The 22,339-nt window shown below is 54.1% G+C and overlaps 1 protein-coding gene across 2 annotated transcripts in view; it reads left to right on the top strand.

Moving 5' to 3' along the window:
* TRAPPC12 (trafficking protein particle complex subunit 12) overlaps nt 1-22,339 on the top strand; it is a 76,023-nt gene that overhangs the window by 23,057 nt on the left and 30,627 nt on the right. For both annotated transcript variants that reach the window (XM_058668320.1, XM_058668319.1), the window contains exons 4-5: nt 5,118-5,231; nt 7,805-7,943. In XM_058668320.1, the coding sequence (XP_058524303.1) occupies nt 5,118-5,231; nt 7,805-7,943 (253 nt within the window). The remainder of the gene's footprint in view (nt 1-5,117; nt 5,232-7,804; nt 7,944-22,339) is intronic.

Below are 22,339 nucleotides of genomic sequence, written 5' to 3'. Positions count from 1 at the left end.
TGGGTAACTTGGGGGCAGAGATCTTTGCTACACATGTGATGGCTTCTTTGGGATTGGTCTGGGGGAAGAGTGCAAGGTCACACAGCATGGCCAGTTTGGAGGCTCTTAGTGGAAAGTCCTCAGTTTTGTCAGCATTACGGGAGCATAGCGCATCTCCTACTCTGCCATGAATGAGACTTGTCAGGCTAGCAACAGCGTTTGCTTTTGCTTTTGTTTCTTTGGCTACTAAAGATGAACTCAGCAGTAGGTTGCACTGTTAACTTCGACAACCGCATTGTGCGGCAGAGCTCTGCACTGGTGGGTGTGCTGTGAGTTCACTGTCACACGGTATTTTGAATATGTGGGCCAGATGCTGCATTAATACCCTGCTGTGGAAATTGAAGTGACAGTGGACAGGGCCACAGGACGGGGGCGAGGTCCCGACTAGAAGGGAATGTCGCGTGCCTGGTCACCCTCCAAGGTGTGTGGGCTGCTGATGGGCTGAGCGCGGGGCCAGTGCCTCCTGATGCTTCCCTCGTGATGGGCCCCCCAGGAGTGTCCAACACTCCCCCATTCCCCAGCACCCTGCTTAGCCCTCCGTGAAGTCAGACCTTAGGATAAACCCTGTGAGTGAGATTTGCTTGGGAGGGCTGCTGATTGGGTGTTACTCTTTTCTCCCCCTCATGAGGGCGCTGTGACTGAACCAGGGAGATGCACAGGGCAACTTGGGGAGGGAAGGGCTAGAAGGGCAGGAGTCTGTTTCCGGCTGGCTGGATCCTAGCAGGAGCAGCTGTGACAGGTGAACTCAGGCTGGTGGCAGGGGCGCATGAGCCCTGTCCTCCCCCAGAACTGACCAGCAGCATTTCCAGCTCTGGGGTGGCCTGTGAGAGTCCATGTGAAGCTTTCCTGAAGAACTGATGGAATTGTGCTGCTCATAGCTGTACTGTGCAGCCAGCTCACAATGCTAGCGGAAATGAATGGGGCCTCCTGGGCAACAGAGGCAGGGAGGTTGGCTCGAAGTACAGCCAGAAGTGCCTGCTGACTCTGCAGCATCGGACACGAGCCGGTTACATGCATGGAGCAAAAGCCAGGCCGTGTACCAGACCTCACCTTGCAAGCAGTTAATAAGCGTTTGCTGTGTGCAGATGGAGACAGTGGCCTCTGCCTGTGGCCCAGCACAGAGGGACAGCTCCAACTCCAGGCTGTCATTGAGTTTCTGCCATTTGCTTCAAGAGCTGAACCTTTTGGTTCCCCAAACTGGCTGTGTCCCCAAAATACAGCCATACCATACCTGTATTTTCATCTAGAACTTTCTGGTTTCCTGTTACTCTTTTTTTTTTCTTAAGATTTTTTAAAATTTTTATTGGAAAGGCAGATACAGAGAGGAGGAGACACAGAGAGGAAGATCTTCCATCCAATGTTTCACTCCCCAAGTGACTGCAATGACCGGAGCTGAGCCAATCCAAAGCCAGGAGCCAGGAGCTTCTTCTGGGTCTCCCACATGGGTGCCGGTTCCCAGGGCATTGGGCCGTCCTCGACTGCTTTCCCAGGCCACAAGCAGGGAGCTGGAAGGGAAGTGGAGCAGCTGAGATTAGAACCGGCGCCCATATGGGATCCCGGGGCGTTCAAGGCGAGGACTTTAGCTGTTAGGCCACGGCATCAGGCCTGCTTGTTTCCTTTCTAATTCCAAGTTCTAGGGGCCACTGGCATCTCATTGGCCCATTGACTGGGAAGTGAGCATTGGGACACGAACCAGCGCCCATGTGGGATCCCAGTGCATGCAAAGCTAGGACTTTAGCCACTAGACTACCGCACCAGGCCCAAACACATGTTTTTATAAAATGTATTTCTCTGTTTGGAAGCACCCGAAGAGCGCTGGCCGACCAGGAGATGTTCGTCCTGCCCGTATTGGGGACGCCCTCCTGAGCCCAGCAAACATGGTACAGTGTGGACGTGTCCTCTTCCCTCCTCTGTCCTGCTGGATCCTAGTGGGCTCAGCTCTGCTGGGACGTCAGGGCGCCAGCTGTGTGTCTACTCCTCTGGTAGTCCCAGTGCCTGCTCATGCATTCCGGGAAGGGACAGATGGTGGCTCAGTGCTCGGGCCTCTCGCACTCCCATGGCGGGGTGACGTGGCTGTCTGCGTGTGGGTTCCTGACCTCTGTCTCAAGCAGCCCTGGCTGTTGTAGGCATTTAGGAAGCAAAGCAGCAAATGGAATCCGTGTGTGTGTGTGTGTGTGTACCTCTGGCTTTCAAGCATATAAAAACATTTCAAAAGTTGACCACAGGAATACTTTTCTGTAATGTTAGGGCCACCAACTTTAGCAAGAAAGCAGCAGATCACGCCCCCAAGAGATGCTTACAGCCCCGCCTGAGCCCCTCGTCCTTGCTGTATCTCTTACTCCACTGCTCAGGCTCTGGGAGTGCCAGGCCTCCCTCCAGGCAGGCAAAGGCTGTGCGTTAACCTTCCTGCCCTGGCTGAGTACAGCCCGACCCCAGGGAAGACTGTCTGTCTGGCAGGAGACGCCAGCAGTGTGACAGGAGCCCTGGGATTCACACCCCTGGCCTGGGTCGGCTTGGATGCTGGAGGCAAGTCAGAACTCTTTCCCGCTCACCGCGTCCCATTGGCAGTTCAGAGAGAATCTGCATAGCCACTTACACAGAATGCTAAACGCACGGAGTTTAGACAGGAGAAGGCATTTGGAGGCAGTTTTAGTAAATTATCTTAACTGGTGTAAAAATACTTTGGAGCTGTCAACCAGAACATGGAAATCCTGTATTCCTTTAAAGTACACATATTTATTCATTTTTATTTGAGGAACAGATTTGCAGAGAGAGAAGGATAGAGACAGAGAACTCTTCCCTCCACGTTCTCTCCAAATGGCCACAATGGCCAGTGCTGAGCTGCCCCAAAGCCAGCAGTCAAGAGCCTCTGCCAGGTTTCTCTTGTGAGTGCAGGGGAGAGTTGGCTGGCTCCGCACCCGTACTAGCCCATAATTCTGTACATATTGAAGCTCTTCTGCCGTGGCTGGACACTTGGGGAAGTGTGGCTGACCCCAGCTGTCCTGTGGTTCTCACATCTCTGAGAGGCTGTGGCCTGGCTAGCAAGCACGCCACAGGCCCTTGGTGTGTGGACATGGTATGTGAGCCAGGCATAGCTGCTGCATTATGAGTGAGCCCAGTTCCTCATCACCAAGAGGACAAAAAAAAAAAATATACAAGAGAGACTGAGGAAGTGACATTTGTGCTGGGCTGCAGGCTGTGGCAGGTGCCAGTGTCCGGACAGTGCTGGGGAGCCCTCCCAGCGGCAGGCTGTGGCAGGTGCTCCCTAAGCAGAGCAGCTGAGGCCGGCACTGACCACAGCAGGTGCTGGGAAGGTGTAGCACAGGAAGCCATGCAGCGCTGGTGGCCGGGAAAATGGCATGGCCACTTCAGAGGAAGAGAAAAACCCTCATGGTTCACAGAACTGACACATTTCTCGACCCGGCAGCTCAGGCTTGTGTCCACCCAAGCAGGGCGGGTGCCTCTGTCCGCATAAAAGCATGCCCGCACATGATGGCAGCTCTGTTCCCAGCTGCTGAAAATGTGGGACAGCCATGGCTCCCTTCAGAGCGTGGACATCCGCTCACTGGAGGGTCAGCTGGCTGCCCTGGGAAGCCCGGCAGAGGCTGAGCTGTGTCAGGTGCACAGGCCAGACTGCCCAGGGAGCCTCCGCCCTGGGCCAGGGTCCTCGCTCCACTGGCTGCAGGGCGACAGTGCAGCAGCAGATGGAGGATGTCTCGCTGTCTCCTCTTGTTTTCTGCGGCACTGTGCCTCTCAAATAAAGAAATCTGGACTCTGGGAGTGGGTTGTCACCATAGAGCTGGGGAGCCAAGGCCTCTCGTGGGGAGCGTGTGTGGCACGATTTGGGGTGCACTCACACCCTCAGGCTCACAGCCCTCAGGGGCTCCCCTTGGCCTTGAGGGTGAGTCCAGAATCTCTAGGTGGTTTTCTTCTTCTTCTTTTTTTTTTTATTACATTGCATTATGTGACACAGTTTTATAGGTACTGCGATTCCCCCACCCCTCCCCAAACCCTCCCCCCACGGATGGAGGATTCTTCCACCTTGCTGCATTGCCACAGTTTAAGTTCAGTTGAGATTCTTTCATTGCAAGCATGTACCAGTATCTTATTGTCCAGATAAGTTCAATGGCTTCTTGGGGAGACCATCTCTGGTATGAAGGTAGAGGCGGCAGAGTGTCATCCCGATCAATTAAAAGCCCCAACATAACATCAGCAACAATTTATAACATCGTGGAATTTCTAGGTGGTTTTCTTCTAGTCCTCGCCCTCCCTTCCCCAGGGCCAGTGCCCCTTCTGCTCCTCCGGCAGGCTCTGCCTTTGGGGCAGCACCAACTGTTCCCACAGCTCATGCCCTCTGTCTGTCTGTGCCCCGGCTCAGTGGGCTGTTCCCTCAGCGTCCTCAGGGGAGTGGCCGTCAGTGTCCCTGCCCGTGTCTGTGCCCCAGCTCGGTGGGAAGCTGCCTCAGCGTCCTCCCCTCCCCCGCACTCCACCTTGGAGTAAATTGGAAGCATTGACAGGCTTCCAGGGCAACCTGACCTTCTGGAGAAACATCTTGATTGCACACAGGCTCGTTTATTTGATGACTGGGAATATGTGACACGCGTGTTCACGCAGGCCTGCATTCGGTGCCCTGTATCAACATGTAGAGCCACTCTATACTCACGCGAGATCTTACAGATACAGATGAGCTTATCCAGCAGCAGGGCAGCGGAGGCGCAGCCTGGCCCGTGGACTTGTCCTGTAGGATGAGCTTATCCAGCAGCAGGGCAGCGGAGGCGCAGCCTGGCCCGTGGACTTGTCCTGTAGGATGAGCTTATCCAGCAGCAGGGCAGCGGAGGCGCAGCCTGGCCCGTGGACTTGTCCTGTAGGAGTCCTGCCTCAGCAGTTGTTCTGTCGGTCGTTTGCATTCCAGCGTCCTTTAATGATTCGCTTGTTTCCTTGGCACGCATGTGCCCAGTGCGCGGCACAGCTCTCTGCTCCCCTGGCAGAAGGGCCTTGGACGGGTCTCACTGGCTCCACAGAGCGGCTCTGGCGAGGCGACTGTGTGTGTCACTCACCTGTTCCGCTGTGTCTTACAGAGCTGCAAAAACTGGAGGGCAGCAGTTGACCTGTGCGGACGCCTCCTCACTGCCCACGGCCAGGGCTACGGCAAGAGTGGGCTGCCCACCAGCCACACCACAGACTCGCTGCAGGTAGGCACAGCCAACAGTCGCTGCGATTTATTCCACTTGTGTTGGAGACATGGTAGAGACCAGGCTCTTCACACCAGTTAGAACGATGGGAACGTGAGCACCAACTCTTCCTTTCTCTTGCTCTGTGTCACTGTGTGTGCCCCAGAATGGCACTTCCTTTGACCTGGAACCTCGGTGGTTCCTGCACAGGGCGCTTGGCACACAGCCTCCCAGTAGACGGCAGGGGCAGGGGGCCCAGTTGGCGTGGCAGCCACTCAGAAGACTCCAGGGCCCCTCTGGGCATGGTGGAAGTGGTGGCATCATCAGTTTGCCCTGCTGCCCGGGGAGCTGGTGCCCATGTACTTGTGTGCCTTCCTTGCTGCAGCAACACTTGTTCTGAAATTTAGAAGTGACAGGAATGCGCAGAGCAGAGCTGTGCATGAAAGGAAACAGCCGTAGAGGCCCTTGACATCACCTTTCCTAGGGGGCTTTCTACCTTTTACCCGACGCCTGTGGGGGTCCCCAGAACTGACCCTATCTGAAGGACTGCACAGCCGTGAGGAGGGGGGCTCACCGAGAGAGGACTGTGCCTGTGGGCCCCCCTGAACCTGCAGGTGGTGCTGAACCCCTGGGGTTCTCTGCCCTGGGCCCGAGGAGATCACACGCCATGCTCTTGCAAGCCCCTGCCCTTCCCTGTGGAGGCAGTGTCTGTACGCTTTTTCTGTCCTTGCTATTTCCACATGTGTGGTGTTCTCTGCGTGGAGACTGCTAGCCCCAGACGGGATTTGTCCTTCCCTATCAAAGTGAGCACCTTCTCACCGACAGGAGACAGCACGCCCCACCCTCAGCCCTTTCTCCAGGGCGGTGACTGTGACTCAGTCGAGTAAGGGCACCAGAACACAGGCACAGTGATGCCATGGCTGCTCCCGACAGCCAGGCGACTCCAGTGTGAGTGCCGCCTGAGCCCCGGATTTACACCGCAGGCTGCATGGGAGCACAAGGGTGCGGCTTAACCCACCACTCAGGGTAGCCATCTGAAACTTAGATATCGCTTCTCTAATTCCCCGTTTGAGATTTTTGTTATTTTGTTTGTTTTCCAAGATTGATTTGTTTGAAAGAGAGCGAAAGAGCTCTCTTCCATCCTCTGGGTCCCTCCAGAAATGGCTGCAACAGCCAGGGCTGGGCTAGGCTGCAGCCAGGAGCCAGAAACTGCATCCTGGTCTCCCACAGGAATAGCAGAGGCCAGGCACTTGGGCCACCTTTTGCTGCTTTCCCAGTGCGTGAGCTGGGAGCTGGGGTGGGAGTGGAGCAAAAGGGATGTGAACCGTCACTCTAGTGTGAGGTACCATTGTTGCAGCAGTAACTTAACCCACTGTGTCACCACACTCCAGCCCCTTGTTGCTAAGTGTTTATTTACTTGTGGCAGAGCAGAGAGAAGGACACACAGTCACAGGTAGATCTCCCATCAGCTGGTTTACTCCCCAGGATGCTTGGGACAGCTGGGGCCAGGCCAGGCAGGGCCAGACCAGGCTGAGGTCCCTCCCAAGGCGAGTGAACAGGTCTCCCACATGGGCGGAAGGGAGCCAGGACCATCCTCTGCTGGCTTCCCGGGCACTTTAGCAGGGAACAGGGTCAGAAGTGGAGCAGCCAGGACTTGAGCCATGGCCATGGGAGGCGCCAGCCTTACCGTTGGCGGCTGGGTTTTGTGCTCAGTGCTACCCCGCAGCATGATGGTGAGCTGACATCAGCAATCTGCTCTCAGCCACCTTTTAGCTCTGAACTTGCGCAGCCTGAGCATTCTAGTCGGCGTCTCCTCGCATTGCTGGGTACACGCAGGAGTACTCACGCAGACTGCCCCCTCGAGCCTCTGTCCCCCTAGTCCCCAGCACGTGGCCCTTGGCCTGCTAGCATGCTACAGCATTCACTGCCATCGTGTGCCCTGTGTACCGTGGCTCACCACAGGTCCTGCCATGTCCCCATTCTTTGCTGCTTTGTGCCATTCCTCCCCAACCCCACAACGGCTCTGCCTCTCAGCGCGGGGCCGCGGGTTACTCTTCCCAGCCCCATGCATGGCAGTTTGTGCACATGCCATGATTAAATGCAAGAGTATGCTTATAAACATGTAATTATGCAATTATGTGAAGACAGAAGGTTAGTCTTGGCCTTGTTTTAAATATTAAAGACAGTCTTGTGGGCCCATCACGATAGCCTAATGGCTGAAGTCCTCATCTTGCATGGGTCGGGATGCCATATGAATGCCAGTACATGTCCCGGCTTTTCCACCCCCTAGCCAGCTCCCTGTTTATGGCCTGGGAAGGGAGTGGAGGATGGCCCAAAGCCTAGGGATCCTGCACCCACATGGAAGAAGCTCTTGGCTTTGGATCGGCTCAGCTCCAGCTGTTGTGGCCACTTGGGGAGTAGATCAGCGGACCAAAGATCTTTTTCTCTGTAAATCTGACTCCCCAATAAAAATAAATAAATCTTTAAAAAGAAAAACCGCCTCAATCTTGTGATACCCAATCAGTAAGACATAGGGTTTGTGGACCTGATGCATATAAATGACAGCTTACTTCCACTGTGTCTTGTGTTTCCAGCTTTGGTTCGTGAGGCTGGCACTGCTGGTGAAGCTGGGCCTGTTCCAGAATGCTGAGGTGGAGTTTGAGCCCTTTGGGAACCTCGACCAGCCAGACCTTTACTATGAATACTACCCGCACGTGTACCCCGGCCGCAGGGGTAAGCAGCGACTCGGCTCCCCATGCAGCCTGGCTTGGCTTCTGCCCCACGCTGTGTTATACAAGCTCAGCTCTGTGCTTCCATACTTGCTAAACTGAAAATCAAACAAGTAGCCTAGCCACAAGCCTCCCCACTCAGGGCTGTGGAAGCGGGGACTGGGAGGCCCACTCCGGCTCCCTTCTGAGTGGCCATTGCATCAGAGCAGAGGGGTCACGTGGAGCTGGGCGTGGACCCGGCTGGTGGTAGAGGGGCCCAGGTGACGAAGCGGCTTCAACCCGACGAGTACACACCCATGCCCCACACACCTGGCCGAGGCAGGTGCTGGAGGTCTCCATCCTGCTTACTCTGCCTGAGCAAAAGGGGGTTCTGAAAGCCTCCGGAGACCAGAGGGAGGGAGAGAGAGGGCAGGTGGGCGGGACGCCCTGGCAATTGTGCCTGGTTCATGGCAGAGGGAGTGTCCTGGTTTGAGCCGTGGCCTGCCTCCGCCCAGTCATGCTGCATGCCTGGCGAGCTGGCTCAGCGTCCCCATGTGCAGCGATCACTTCCGCTGAAATGAACTCCACGCTCGCCGCGTACGACTAAGGCTGCTGCTGACCACTCCCGCACGTGTGGCCCTTCCTGCTTTTCTCAGTCAGTCGGTAGCCCATGTGAGACTCCAGCACCCCTGGGACCCGTTACTCGGCAGAGCCGTCAGCTGGTTGGACAGGAGGTGGAGAAAAGGGCGAGAGCTGGGGTGGAGAGCGTAAGCCCTCACAGCCTGGGAGCACAGCGCTCTCTCCCAGGCCTAGTTCCCTAGCCGGCAGGTCACCCAGTGTGCCTCCTTGGAGCTCTGTCCTCTGTGTGGGAGCCCACAAGGGCAAGGCCCCCTGCTGGGCCGATGGGCCAATGGGCAGATGTTGGAATGGTGAGGCTCAGGAGTGTTCCTGTGCCCGGTTCTGCCCGGGAGCGCCGCTGGCCATTCTGTTTGCTCAGAAGCAGCAGTTACGGCTTTCTTCAAACCAACAGTGAATTTCTTCCTAGTGTGTCTGGCTGTAGCCCCTCTGCGTCCTGCCTCACTCCTGCCAGCAGGCACAGGCTGGGCCTCAGGGTTGGCAGCTGGGTTTCATCTGTGTTCTGTCTGCTGTTGTGAACAAATGCTCCCAGCATTGGGCACAGTCCCATTGCAGCTGGCCCTGAGCCACCAGCACCCCAGGGTGTGCACGGCCTGAGAGCCCCTGGTTTTACTTCCTGTTGAGGTCCAGTTGGACTCCGGGTTCATAAAGATGTCTCTGCATTCCTGTCGGCATCTAGGGGGCAGGGCCTCCCTGTGGGGACCCGGATCCCACCACGTTGCTGCCCCCTGAAGGCTGCAGGCCCTCGGTGGTCTGCACGTCAGAGCCCGTGAGCGTCCTCCAGGCCCAGGGTCAGGCAGAGCCACCGCCTGGAGAACGGCCTTCCAGGACGTGCAGCCTGGAGAGCTTGCTTCTCATTCTGCCTGAAATTAAATTGCCCTGGGATACAGATAAAGAGAAGACAGTGGCCGTGCGTCATTAAGCAGCTAATTTAAATTATGAAATAGGCATAAATCCTACGTGCATTTTAGCTAAAGTGTATTAGCATCCATCCACGGGGTAGAATGCACGTTCACTCATTTTTCGTTTTGTGGTGTAACAGCATAAATGTAAGATTTTGATTCATTCATTTCATTTTAGTTCACCATATATAAGCCAAACAAGTCATTAAAATGTGCTTTAGAAAGGGGGTTGTAGTGATACAAACAAGTAACTCCTGTGAATGAGCTTCAGTGTATTTCCTTGAAATATTGGCATAATTTTCACCCCTTGAGATTATTATTCAGAATAAGGCACGTAATAAATCATGTGGAAATCATGAAATTGTCGCTTTAACTCAATGAAGGGGCAGTGTTGCTGCCAGGGTCAGTGGCCTTTGCCCTCAGAGAGCATATGGGCTGGCTTGGCCAGCCCCGTCTTCTCTGCTGCTGCTGGAGAGCTCTAGCTCCCAGGACAGGGGCAGGGAGCAGTTCTGGTGTGAGCAGGTGCCAGGACAGGGAGCAGTTCTGGTGTGAGCAGGTTCCAGGGACAGAGAGCAGTTCTGGTGTGAGCAGGTGCCAGGACAGGGAGCAGTTCTGGTGTGAGCAGCTGCCAGGGACAGGGAGCAGTCCCATGGTGTGAGCAGGTGCCAGGGACAGGGAGCGACCCCATGGTGTGAGCAGGTGCCAGGGACAGGGAACAGCCCCTGCCGGAGTCCTGCTCCAGCCGAGAGTTCGGAGCTCGGGAAGGGTGCGTGGAGTCAGCGATAAAGAAAGACACAGACACTGACACTTGGTGCGTTCTCACAACAGCCCAAGAAAAAGCTGTCCTTTTTATTTACTCAAAACCTCACAGCTTTTGCACAAGCAACTAATTGTTCTATTTTTTACTTCAAGACTAAGGGGGCATGTACAGACATTTGGTCACTCCGTCTGCACTTCAAGGCTAAGCAGGTGTCCCAAAAGATAATTCTGCAAAATACTGTATTCATATTCTTCAAAGCAAGCCATTATTCATTCTTCAACAGTAGCCATGGAGTGTTGGCAACGCCCGCGTCGCCACGTACCCCGAGCCGAGCGGAGGGACTAGGGTTACACAAAAGACAATGCAGAGAGACAACACAAGGCAACACGCAGTACACAGAATGCCGATCGATGACAGATTGATCTTTATTGCAACTCCAGGCTTTCTTTTATACTCTCCCTAGCTCCTCCCAGTGTTTATCCAGTCCTCTGGCAGATAACTTGACAAATAGGAAGCAGGAACTTGCGGTTAAGCCAGTGGCTAGATGTATCAGGCCAAAATTACCAATCCTGTTATGCTCTGAGAAACAAGCTAAGCTGTGGAGTTAATCCTTGGGAGACCGGGGCCTGCAATGGAGCAGCAGCCAGGACTCCAAGGCCAAGGCACATGCGATTACCTGCTAATCAGTAGTACATTCCTACCACATTTCTATTTCTACAATTTGCCCATTATTCAATGGGAAAATAGTTTACAAGGGAAAAAATATAAATCTAAAAACAAAAATTACAAATATTAAATCCCTCTACAACTATAGACCCTGCAACCCCATAAATAAAACAATAATCAAAAACATTTTCTTTAATAAAAGCATCCTTAATTCCTCTAGCTAAAAATTATAAAAGCGGCTAAAACAGCTACATTTTCTATGCTCCAAAAAATTGCAAAGACAGGCTAGCCTATGAGATAACAATAACTATATTTATTGCCACAGCAATTTCAGCTCTCACTCCCATCACTCGCATTAATATTTAGGATATTTTCAAGCCCCCTCCCAGAAGCAGTGCTGCATGTCTGGACCAAATTCTGAGGCATTGGTTAAGTACCCAATAAAGTGTTTAAAAATGGCATGGGCTTAATTGTACTCCCGTGTGTAAATTGTCAAAGGCCCACTCACCAAGACATTATCAGTAGCATTAACTCTCAAGCTCACGTTGGTGGCAAAAGCCATCTCACAGAGGCAAACAATGCCTCAATCGATTGCAGAATTCTTAGTGGGGTGCTTGAGTGTCCATGCCAAAAGGTGGAGAGACTGCTTCAAGGTGGTCAGAGAGAAATCCGCTGGGCCCTGCCAAACAGCTGGAAGCTCCCCCGGGCCCTGCCACGCAGGGGAGCTGTTCTCTTCACACCTTCGTGCCATCCACAACTACTGCACGGACCCCAGCAAGCCCCGAAGTGTGAACAGGTGCCAGGGACAGGGAGCAGTCCCATGGTGTGAGCAGGTGCCAGGGACAGGGAGTGACCCCATGGTGTGAGCAGGTGCCAGGAACAGGGAGCAGCCCTGTGGTGTGAGCAGGTGCCAGGGACAGGGAGCGGCCCCGTGGTGTGAGCAGGTGCCAGGGACAGGGAGCGGCCCCGTGGTGTGAGCAGGTGCCAGGGACAGGGAGCGGCCCCGTGGTGTGAGCAGGTGCCAGGGACAGGGAGCGGCCCCGTGGTGTGAGCAGGTGCCAGGGACAGGGAGCGGCCCCGTGGTGTGAGCAGGTGCCGGGGACAGGGAACGGCCCCGTGGTGTGAGCAGGTGCCGGGGGCAGGGAGCGGCCCCGTGGTGTGAGCAGGTGCCAGGGACAGGGAGCGGCCCTGTGGTGTGAGCAGGTGCCAGGACAGGGAGCGGCCCCGTGGTGTGAGCAGGTGCCAGGGACAGGGAGCGGCCCCGTGGTGTGAGCAGGTGCCAGGGACAGGGAGCGGCCCCGTGGTGTGAGCAGGTGCCAGGGACAGGGAGCGGCCCCGTGGTGTGAGCAGGTGCCGAGTGCACAGCTCCAGCCTGGGCTCCCCTGTCTGTTTCCTGCCCTTCCTCCTCCCTAGGCCCTGCCCCATTTTTCTTCTGTTCTTCCACTCCCTCCCTGGTTCCTTCTGGCATTTGCCATATCTCCATCTCCAGCCCTCAGATCAGGCCCCGCTGTGGAACTAGGGACTGCCTGCCCACAAGCAGGCCCCCACAGAAGTGTCCCTGGCTTCAGCCGTGCACTTGAAGACGGTGCAGGGTTGGTGTATCAGACTTGACACACTTGGGGTAAACTCTCACGCAGGCTCCCTGTTTGTAACGTCAAGTAGCTCTGGGGCCTTAGAGCTGGCCCTTCTTCCAGACAGTGTGGGAGGACTCGCGCCAGCCACTGCTCATCTGCCGCTTGCAGCTCAGCCACACTGGGATCCCGTGCACACGCCTGCCAGAGGCCAGGACATGCGTGCCTGGCAGCCGGCCTCCCTGCTCAGGGGTCTGTGAACTAGCGGTCAGGCCAGTTCTGCTTAGCCTGTTACCCAGTGCAGTCGTGTGTGCGGATACAAGTGCATGTTGTGTCCCTGACATCTGCGTACTGTTTCCGCTGTGTTAATGGCTTTTTGGTAACAACTGTGTCATCTACCACTTCGGGCCCATTGGAGAGACCTGTCTTGGGAAATCTCTGGTTGAAGCCACTGTTTGCTCAGCAAAACTTGAGGTTTTTAAAACTAGAAATATAAAATACACAGTTAACACACATACTTGCATTTTTCCACCTTCTCTTCTGACCTTTATATGGTAAACAGAAGTGTCCATGGCCAGCATACCTGTGCGGCTCCTCGCCAGCCCCGCTTCCCACGCAAGTCACAGGCATGGGTCATGGGTGTGGCCACCATTGCCACTCCATGCACATGTGTACTCACGCACAGAGAACGCATCTTCGGGGCAAGAGGACATCATGTTTTACACTTTGAATATACAATTAAAAAATTTATTTTTTTTAATTTATTGTGAAATATTTTTTCCCATTCTTTGCAAATCTGAAGAAAAAGTATTTTGATTTAAAAATACCAACATAAGCATTTCTGTTTGCAGCCTAACATCCTGTTGATTCCGTGCAGAATGGTGGCATCTCAGGAGTAATAAATGCAAATGAATCGTGCCCACGTCATGGAAACCCGAGAGCTGCTTGCCAGGCAGCTTTCTGGCCCGTGCTGCTCGCTGGCTGAGGCTAGGTGGTCCAGCTCTCCTGGGGTGTCGAGGCAGCTCTTAGAGGGACGCTGCCAACGTCTGTGTTGCAGCTGCCAGGCGTCTCTTCCCTGCAGCTTCGGAGGCAGCCTTCATGCTCGGTGCCCCGTATGCACCTGCGCCAGTGGACTGTGGCCATGTGCTGGTCAGCTCAGACGCACTGAAAGCTTGACACACGCCCTGCTAAGCTCTCCACCCACGTAACCTGTGGCCCTGAAGACAGACAGCCCCGATCTTACCCCCACATCACCACTGTCCACCCCCGTGGCTGCTGCTGGCTGACCTTCTATCCCACCCCCACAAGGGGAAGAGGCAAGTGCCATGTCATCACGGGCACGAGCCTTTCCAAAGGCAAGTGGTTTGGGCTGTGTCTTTAGTGTTTAGAGTCGCCATTCATTAGGGCTATAGCAGACCTTCTGCAGATCCTACATGCTGTTTCTCTTTTGAGAGCCGTCCTACACTTGTCTCCGTAACCTTCTTTAATTTTCTTCATTTGTTACTTTGTGATTGTTTGACTGGAAGGGTTTGTATTCCTGGGTATAGTTAGCAGCTAGTGCCTAGTTAGTAAATTAATACTCCACCTGCAAGCACCAGTGTCCTGTAGGGGCACCAGTTCGTGTCCCGGCAGCTCTGCTACCGATCCAGGTGCCTGCTTGTCTCCTGGGAAAGCAGTGGAGGATGGCTCAAGGCCTTGGGCCTCTGTACCCGTGTGTGAGTCTGGGAAGAAGCTCCTGGCTACCAGCTTCAGAGCTGATTCGATCTGGGGAGTGAACCAGCAAATGGAAGACCTCATGCTGTCTCTCCTCTCTTTCAAAAAAAAAAAAAAAAAAGGTCTGGAGAATAAAAAATAAATTAAAAAAAATTTTTTTAAGAAAAAACAGTTCTCTTAGTGCTTTCCGTACTGACTTCCACAGTGGTTGTACCAGCCTGCACTCCCTCCCACCAACGAGGAAAGAGGGTATCTTTCTCCCCACACCCCTGCCAGCAGGTAGTGGAGTTCTGAACGTAGGCCAGTCTCACTGGAGTTGGATGGAGCCTCAGTGTGGTTTTCATTTGTATCTCCCCAACAGCTAGGGAGCCTGAGCATTTTTTCATCTCTATTAGCCATCTGAATTTGTTCTTTTCAAAAATGCATCCTCATTTCCTTCACTGTTTCTTCACGGGGTTGTTCGTTTTGCTGTCTCTGTGTTTCTAAAGCTCTTTGTAAACCCTGGATATTAGTCCCCTATCAGTTGTGTAGTGTGCAAAGATTTTCTCCCATTCTGTTGGTTGCTTGTTCACTTTGTTGATTGTTTTTCTTTTCTGTACAGAAGCTTTTTAGTTTGTTGTAGTCACGTTTGTTTATTTTGGCTTTGACTGCCTGTGCTTTGGGTGACTTTTCTAAGAAGTTTTTCCCAGTCCCTATATCTTGTAGAGTGCTTCTTGTGTATTCCTGTAATAGTTCGATGGTTTCTGGGTGCAGATTTAGGTCCTTGATCCATCTGAGCTGATTTTTCTATAAGGTGACAGGTAGGGGTCTTGCTTCTTACCTCTGGAAACCAGTATGGAGAGGGCTAACAGAACTGAAAGTTGATCTACCATCTGACCCAGCTGTCCCACTGCTGGGAACATGTCCAGAGGACATGAGATCTGCATATGAGACAGGGTCTGTTATCCTGTATTTACAGTAGCACAATCTACAATAGCAAAGATATGGACACAATCAAGATGCTTATCCAAAGAGGAGTGGTTAAAGAAACTCTGCTACTTCTACTCCATGGAATACTACTAAGCCATTAAAAGATTGAAATTGTGCCATTTGCAACCAAATGGTCCCAACTGGAGACCATTATGCTCAATGAAATATGTCAATCCCAAAAGGACAGATACCGTATGTTCTCTCTGATATAAGGCAACCTTCATGCAAAATATGAGATCAATAGCCCTTTCAGTACTGTTTTTGCTACATCTCATGGATTTTGAGATTTTTGTTTTTCTTTTCATTTCTTCAAAAAAGTTTTTTTTCAACCCTAGTGCGGTAGCCTAGTGGCTGAAGTCCTCACCTTGTAGGCATTGGGATCCCATATGGGCGCCGGTTCCTGTCCCGGCTGCTCCACTTCCCATCCACCTCCCTGCTTGTGGCCTGGGAAAGCAGCCGAGGATGGCCCAAGGCCTTGGGACCCTGCACCCTCGTGGGAGACCCGGAGGAAGTTCCTGGCTCCTGTTTTCAGACGGGTTCAGCTCTAGCCATTGTGGCCACTTGGGGAGCGAACCAGTAGATGGAAGATCTTCCTTTCTGTGAAATCTGCCTCTCCAATAAAAGTAAATGAATCTTTCCTTTAAAAAAAGGTGTTTTTCTTATTTATTTTTCACTGACTCTTAGATCGTACAGTAGCATCATTTTCTTAAGGGAAGTCTTTTTCATTTCTTCAGTGACACATTGATCATTCAGTAACATGTTATTTAACTTCATGTTGTTGCAAATTTTCTGTTTTTCTTCCTGTTGTTGATTTTGTTTTATGGCTTTTCATTTAAGGGGATGTATAGTAACTGTGTAATGGAGACTGTCATATTCAGATGTGAGGATACAATGCGGTGTGCACCTCTACTTCCAGACCAAAGATGGACTGCCAGTGAAACTGCTGGTTATATCTTGGCAGTAGGATGCTGGCTTCTGCCACTGCCCATGCTGACAATGTCAGGATACGCTTCAATGGCAGAATGATGGACTTGGGGCTGTCTACTGTTTGTGGAGAACTAGACTACTGTAATAATATGGAGGGAATCAGGGTGAGGGCTTGGGGAGGGGAGGAAGGGAAATCCCAGAGTCTACGGAACTGAATCATAAAACTATTTAAAAATAAGATTAAAAATAAAATTTAAGTTAAAAAAAGAGTTTTGGCAGGAATTACATCCGTGGACGATGACATCACCACCTTCTTCATTATGTTTCCGCTTGACGTCTTGCCTTGGTGTTGCTTTTGTAGTGGCTGATGAGCCAGTACTGGAACATTATTGGGTTGTGCAGTAGTATGGTATGATATGTTATGTAGTTATAGATGATCTTATACCATGTGATTGGGGTTACTCTTTATGGTGTACATGTTTGCTGTATGCTTATCTTCAGAGACAAATAAGGGTCCATTTGTGAATGCTTAAGTTGAGCATCCTGGAGGACAGCTAGGTTGCCGCCCCCCTCCCCCCCCCACCAGCTCCCTCACTGCAGTCTGCAGCCCCCCAGCACACCAGCTCCCTCACTGCAGTCTGCAGCCCCCCACACCAGCTCTGTCACTGCAGTCTGCAGCCCCCCACACCAGCTCCCTCACTGCAGTCTGCAGCCCCCCACACCAGCTCTGTCACTGCAGTCTGCAGCCCCCCACACCAGCTCCTTCACTGCAGTCTGCAGCCCCCCACACCAGCTCTGTCACTGCAGTCTGCAGCCCCCCCACACCAGCTCCCTCACTGCAGTCTGCAGCCCCCCCACACCAGCTCCCTCACTGCAGTCTGCAGCCCCCCCACACCAGCTCCCTCACTGCAGTCTGCAGCCCCCACACCAGCTCTGTCACTGCAGTCTGCAGCCCCCACACCAGCTCTGTCACTGCAGTCTGCAGCCCCCCAACCAGCTCCGTCACTGGAGTCTGCAGCCCCCCCACACCAGCTCTGTGACTGCAGTCTGCAGCCCCCCCACACCAGCTCTGTGACTGCAGTCTGCAGCCACCCCCAGCACACCAGCTCTGTCACTGCAGTCTGCAGCCCCCCCAACACCAGCTCTGTCACTGCAGTCTGCAGCCCCCCCCCAGCACACCAGCTCTGTCACTGCAGTCTGCAGCCCCCCCACCAGCTCTGTCACTGCAGTCTGCAGCCCCCCCACACCAGCTCTGTCACTGCAGTCTGCAGCCCCCCCCAGCACACCAGCTCTGTCACTGCAGTCTGCAGCCCCCACACCAGCTCTGTCACTGCAGTCTGCAGCTCCCCCCCACACCAGCTCCGTCGCTGTAGTTTGTTGCTCAGCATGCTCCTCTGCACTGATGAAGGCGCGTGTGGACGTGCCGAGGGCGAGGGCCTGGAGTTTTCAGAGTACGCTGAAGCACAAAGGGGACCAGAGAGTGTTCCACTGGAAAGAAGACGTGTTTTATCCTCAGCGTTCAGGGCATGCAGGGCGCAGGGATGGCCTGGGAATCTGTTTCAAAGCCTATTCCTGGCGGTATGAGAGCACCACAGCGAGATGAACCTGACAAGACAGGCTCTTTAATACCCTCTGTGCAGGTCAAGGTGAATCACTGCTGCGTCCTTAATCCTCCCCACTCCTAAATCAAGAATTCTCATTTCTACTTCTGGTCCTCAGTGCTGAAGCCTTGCTGTCAGCTCGTCATCTAGCACCGTAAGTCAGAAGTTTTGTGTTGGTCTTGCTTCAGCTGTCAGATCTGCTTTCCCTTTGTCTCTTGGTGTGAACACACGTCTGGTGTGCGTTGCTCCGTGCCGAGTGGCCACTCCACTTCCTTCTTTCGGGGAGGCTGTTAGTGCGTTCAGCTGCCCCTCCCCTCTTCTCCATGGCTGTGGTGTTTGGTCTTCCATTCCCAGGGCACACAGCCATGGCTTGGTCAGCGGCAGTCCTCTGCCGTCCCACCCGTGCGATCGCCTCACCTTGTCGCGTTGTGGTCATAACCGGCTGATGTCAGTGCACCTGCCGTGCAGCCTCAGGCTGCGTCCCTCAGGCAGGTGACAATGCTGAGGGCTATGAGCATGGCTCCGTGCCGTGGTCAAGCACATGCAGGTACTAAGCCTTGTCCCCAGCGCTGAGAAGCAGCAGCACAGAGCCCGTGGGGAGCTGCTTGAGTCAGAGGAGATGGACAGAGGCAGAGAGGCCACTCAGAGCAGGACCCGTGGGCTGCAGCATCCACATGTCACGGTCGCTCTCGGGCTGTGTCCAAGTGTTCCTGTCCCCAAGGGGGCCCAGCTCCCAGCCCCTGGCCTGGGCTGGAACATCAGCCTGTCCACTGCCCCACACTACAGGCAGGACTGTGCCCACCCACCAGCGTGACGCCCCACGGAGGTCCCCCACTCTGCTCTCGCCCCAGCTCCAAGGTGGGCTGTTTTTTTTAGCAAGTTCCTTTTTGACATGTGTGGTGACAGTGTGGATTTTCAGCACTACAGGGGACTGTCTAAAATAAATTTTGTAGGAGTATTTGTGTTTGATGTTTCCTGAATGATTGATGAGGACGCTTCTACAGTATTTATGCCAACCTAGATGTTGGCAGATCATGCCTGTACATGGGATCTCCCGGGAAGGCAGGTCCTGGAGGAATAACTTCTTACGCACTGCGACTGGACTCTTCTTTTTCTTCTTATTTTTTTAGTCTGGGCACTTTCTGCCCGCAGGAGAGGCAGGCCTCCAGGCCGGGGCAGAAGCCTTGCGTGTTTGATCTCACTTGACAGCTCCCCTTAGCATGAAGGGTTTTACCGAGATGCTCAGCGCCGGCTCTTGAGGGACGGAGGGTTCGGCCAGATGGAGAGAATCCATGCAAAATTCCTTTTATGTGCATTCCTTTAGAATAAGCACGTGTCTGAAGTCCATCAAAGCCATGTCTGTGTGTGCGTGCCTGCGGAGAGGGCACAGTGCCCCTTAGGACAGCAGCTGAGCTCTCGCTCTGTGCATCCAGGGCCAGACCTTGAGCTTGGTGCTAAGAACACGCAGGGCGAGAATCCAGCAGGTGAGCACCATGTGTCGCCTGGAGCTAACGGGCAGTGCCCTCCTGCTGCGCTGCTCCCCAAGGGGTGTGCTGCTTGATTCCCTCAGGCGCCCCTTTCACAGGAAGCGTGGGGGCCTCTTCCTGTTGGTTTTCCTTGTTAGTCTGTGAGACCTTCCCTGCTGCCTCATCTGCTTATGCTCTGCAGCGCTGAGAACCGTGACATGCCCTTACCACCCTCGCCTGTCTGTTGCTCCGGATGCCCAGGCTCCAGGTTCCAGCCACGGGGAGAGCTCTCAGGCGGCCCTGCTGCCTGCTTTCTTCATGGAGGCTCGTGGGCGCCGCTGGCACCTTCCCGCAGCGTCTGTTGCAGAGCGGCTGAGAAGGGCCTGACGTGGCATGTTGACAGTTTTGATGCATTGGGCCTGGGGAATGTTCATTTGCTTCCTTGGTGGCTCCACCTGGGAAGGACAGAGGGAGGAACAGGGCCAGCACAGAAATCAGCGGGCTCCTCCACAATGTGGTCTAGGATCTGTCAAGCCAGCCAGGCAAGCTTGGGGAGCCCACTACCCTGGCAAGCCAACCAGGCGAGCCTGGGGAGCCCACCACCCTGGCGGGCCGACCAGGTGAGCCCGGGGAGCCCACCGCCCTGGGCTCAGAGGTTCCAATTTAATGATTCACTTCCTCCAGCAGTCACTCAGGGAGAAGAAGCTTATTACTTTTTGTTTTGTTTTGTTTCTTTAAAAAACATGAAAATGTAGCTCTGAAAGAATTCTGTTGTATTACTCCTCGTTTGACTTGGGGTTCAACTCAACATGTCCTGACAGTTCCAGGAAGAAATGGGTAGATTTTGCTCCTAAATCCTCCCCCCGTGAGAAGCAGGAGTCATGGGGGCTGCAGGTGGCTCCCGTGGGGTGGCAGGAGCACTGGGCAGCCTCATTCGCTGATGAGATGAGCGTTGGTGGCTGTCACCCTAGGCTGGGCTCTGGGAGGGCCCGTGTAGGTTCCACCAGGGATGGTAAGACTCCTGCCGTCCCCACTCAGAACACACTGCAGAGTTTCTTCACTCTGCCTCCCGTGCTCCATGTCGGCCTTAAACACCTGTGTTGTTCTTTTTTAAAGATTTATTCATTTTATTACAGCCAGATATACACAGAGGAGGAGAGACAGAGAGGAAGGTCTTCCGTCCGATGATTCACTCCCCAAGTGAGCCGCAACGGGCCGGTGCGTGCCAATCCGAAGCCGGGAACCTGGAACCTCTTCGGGGTCTCCCACACGGGTGCAGGGTCCCAATGCATTGGGCCTTCCTCAACTGCTTTCCCAGGCCACAAGCAGGGAGCTGGATGGGAAGTGGAGCTGCTGGGATTAGAACCGGCGCCCATATGGGATCCCGGGGCTTTCAAGGCGAGGACTTTAGCCGCTAGGCCACGCCGCCGGGCCCCTGTGTTGTTCTTAAAAGGGAGAGAGTGGGAGCCATCGAGGAAGCCAGCTGCAGCTACGGAGGAGTGTTCTGTGTGACGCACTGTGGATTTGTACTGGCTGCCCGGTTTAATTTGGTCCTAACACACTTAGATGGACATTTTTGAGACCTGCTCATTAAGGTGTAAATGACAGTGCCTAATACCCTTGGGTTGTTATATAACCTGCAGGTTAGTCCCACATCATTAAGTCCCCGGCTTAGGGCGAATATGCATACGCACTCAGCAGCCATTGGAGCAGAATCTGTGGGGGACGTATGAGCTCACCCCTGTGGAACTACAGTATCTACTAGTTTGCTTAAGGGCTGAAGTGGGTGATGGATCGAGCTAGGCATGCCCATGAAATCCCCCTTCCCCCATCGCCTGACACCCATGGGTAATGGGGTTGGGAGCAGGCCGGGCTGGTTCAGGCTGCAACATTCGTAGGCACACCCAGGGATAGGGTGTAGGGTAGGCCAGGCTGCAGCATCCACCAGCAACACAAAGCCAAGACAGAAGGGGTAGACTGTGCTGGGTAAGGGCTTAGCTCCTGTTGGCACATGTGAGATCTGGGTCTGGGAGTGGGCCTGGTGGGGGAACTTGGGGAACTTCCCTTGTAGGCTGTAGTTCCCACTGGTGAGCTCGTGAGACACTGCTGCGTGTTGATCAGGCTGGGCAGAGCTGCTCTACTTTCAGCAAATGGGTTGGCTGGTTCTGGAGAGGGGCAGACTGGGCAGAGCCAGGCCGTACCTTAGTACCCTAGCAAGAACAGGAACCAGGATGGAGTGTGTGTGTATGCTGTTAGGCTGTCATACCTACCGGCTTGCATGAAAGCCAGGAATGGGTTACAGACAGGGCAGGTTAGACTGCAGCACCTTCCAGCAAGAGTTGGGACTGGGGGCAGGCTGGGCCAGGCCAGGCTGCAGCATCTGAAGACAAAGACCAACGGGCTATTCCAGGCTGAGTCAGAGCAACCACAAGCATACTCAAGATATGGTTGAGAGCGGGCCTGGTCAGGGAACTAAGGGGACGCCCCAGCTAGGTTGTGATTCCTACTGGTGAGTGCAAGAGCAGGAAGGAGGGCAGCAAACGGGCTGGTCATGACCCCAGTACCCCTCAGCATGGATGTGGACTGGGTCTGGGATATGCTAGACTGGGCTAGACTCTAGTACCCACTGATGCTCACAAGAGCCAGGGTGGGTGTAGGACAGGCTGGGCTAGGTCTCTGCACTCATTGAATCACACAAGAACTGGGTCTAGGGGTGGACCAGGCATGGCTGGGCTCTAGCACCCAACAGGAAGAGCCTGTATGGGTGTAGGCTGACGGGGCAAGACCGCTGCTCCTGCCAGGACAGGAGGTGGGCCAAGTCAGGCTGGGCCAAGCACCCACCAGTGTGAGATCTGTCACTGGGAGATGACCTAATTAGAGGAGCTTGCAGAATTCTCTGTGTCAGGATGCAGTCCCAGCAGGTGAATGCAGAAATCAAGACAAAGAGCAGCCCAGACCAGGCCAGGTTACAGTACCTGCCAGCATATGTATGGGTCAGGTTTGAAGCCAGGCCAGGCTGAGCTAGTTCATAACACCCATTTTCAGATCTGAGAACCTGGACGGGGTCCTCGGGTTGGGCCACAACACCAGCCAGTTCACCTTAGGGAAGGGACTAGGGGCAAGCTGGGCCAGGCCAGGCTGCAATGCCTGCCAGCTAATGCTGAAGTGAGGCGGGCCATACCAGACTGGGCTACAGCACCCACCAATTCA

Source organism: Ochotona princeps, chromosome 8 (genome assembly GCF_030435755.1).
Source record: "Ochotona princeps isolate mOchPri1 chromosome 8, mOchPri1.hap1, whole genome shotgun sequence".
Lineage (NCBI taxonomy): Eukaryota > Metazoa > Chordata > Mammalia > Lagomorpha > Ochotonidae > Ochotona > Ochotona princeps.
Note: the sequence above shows the minus strand (reverse complement) of the source record. Positions and strands in the feature narration are given on the sequence as shown.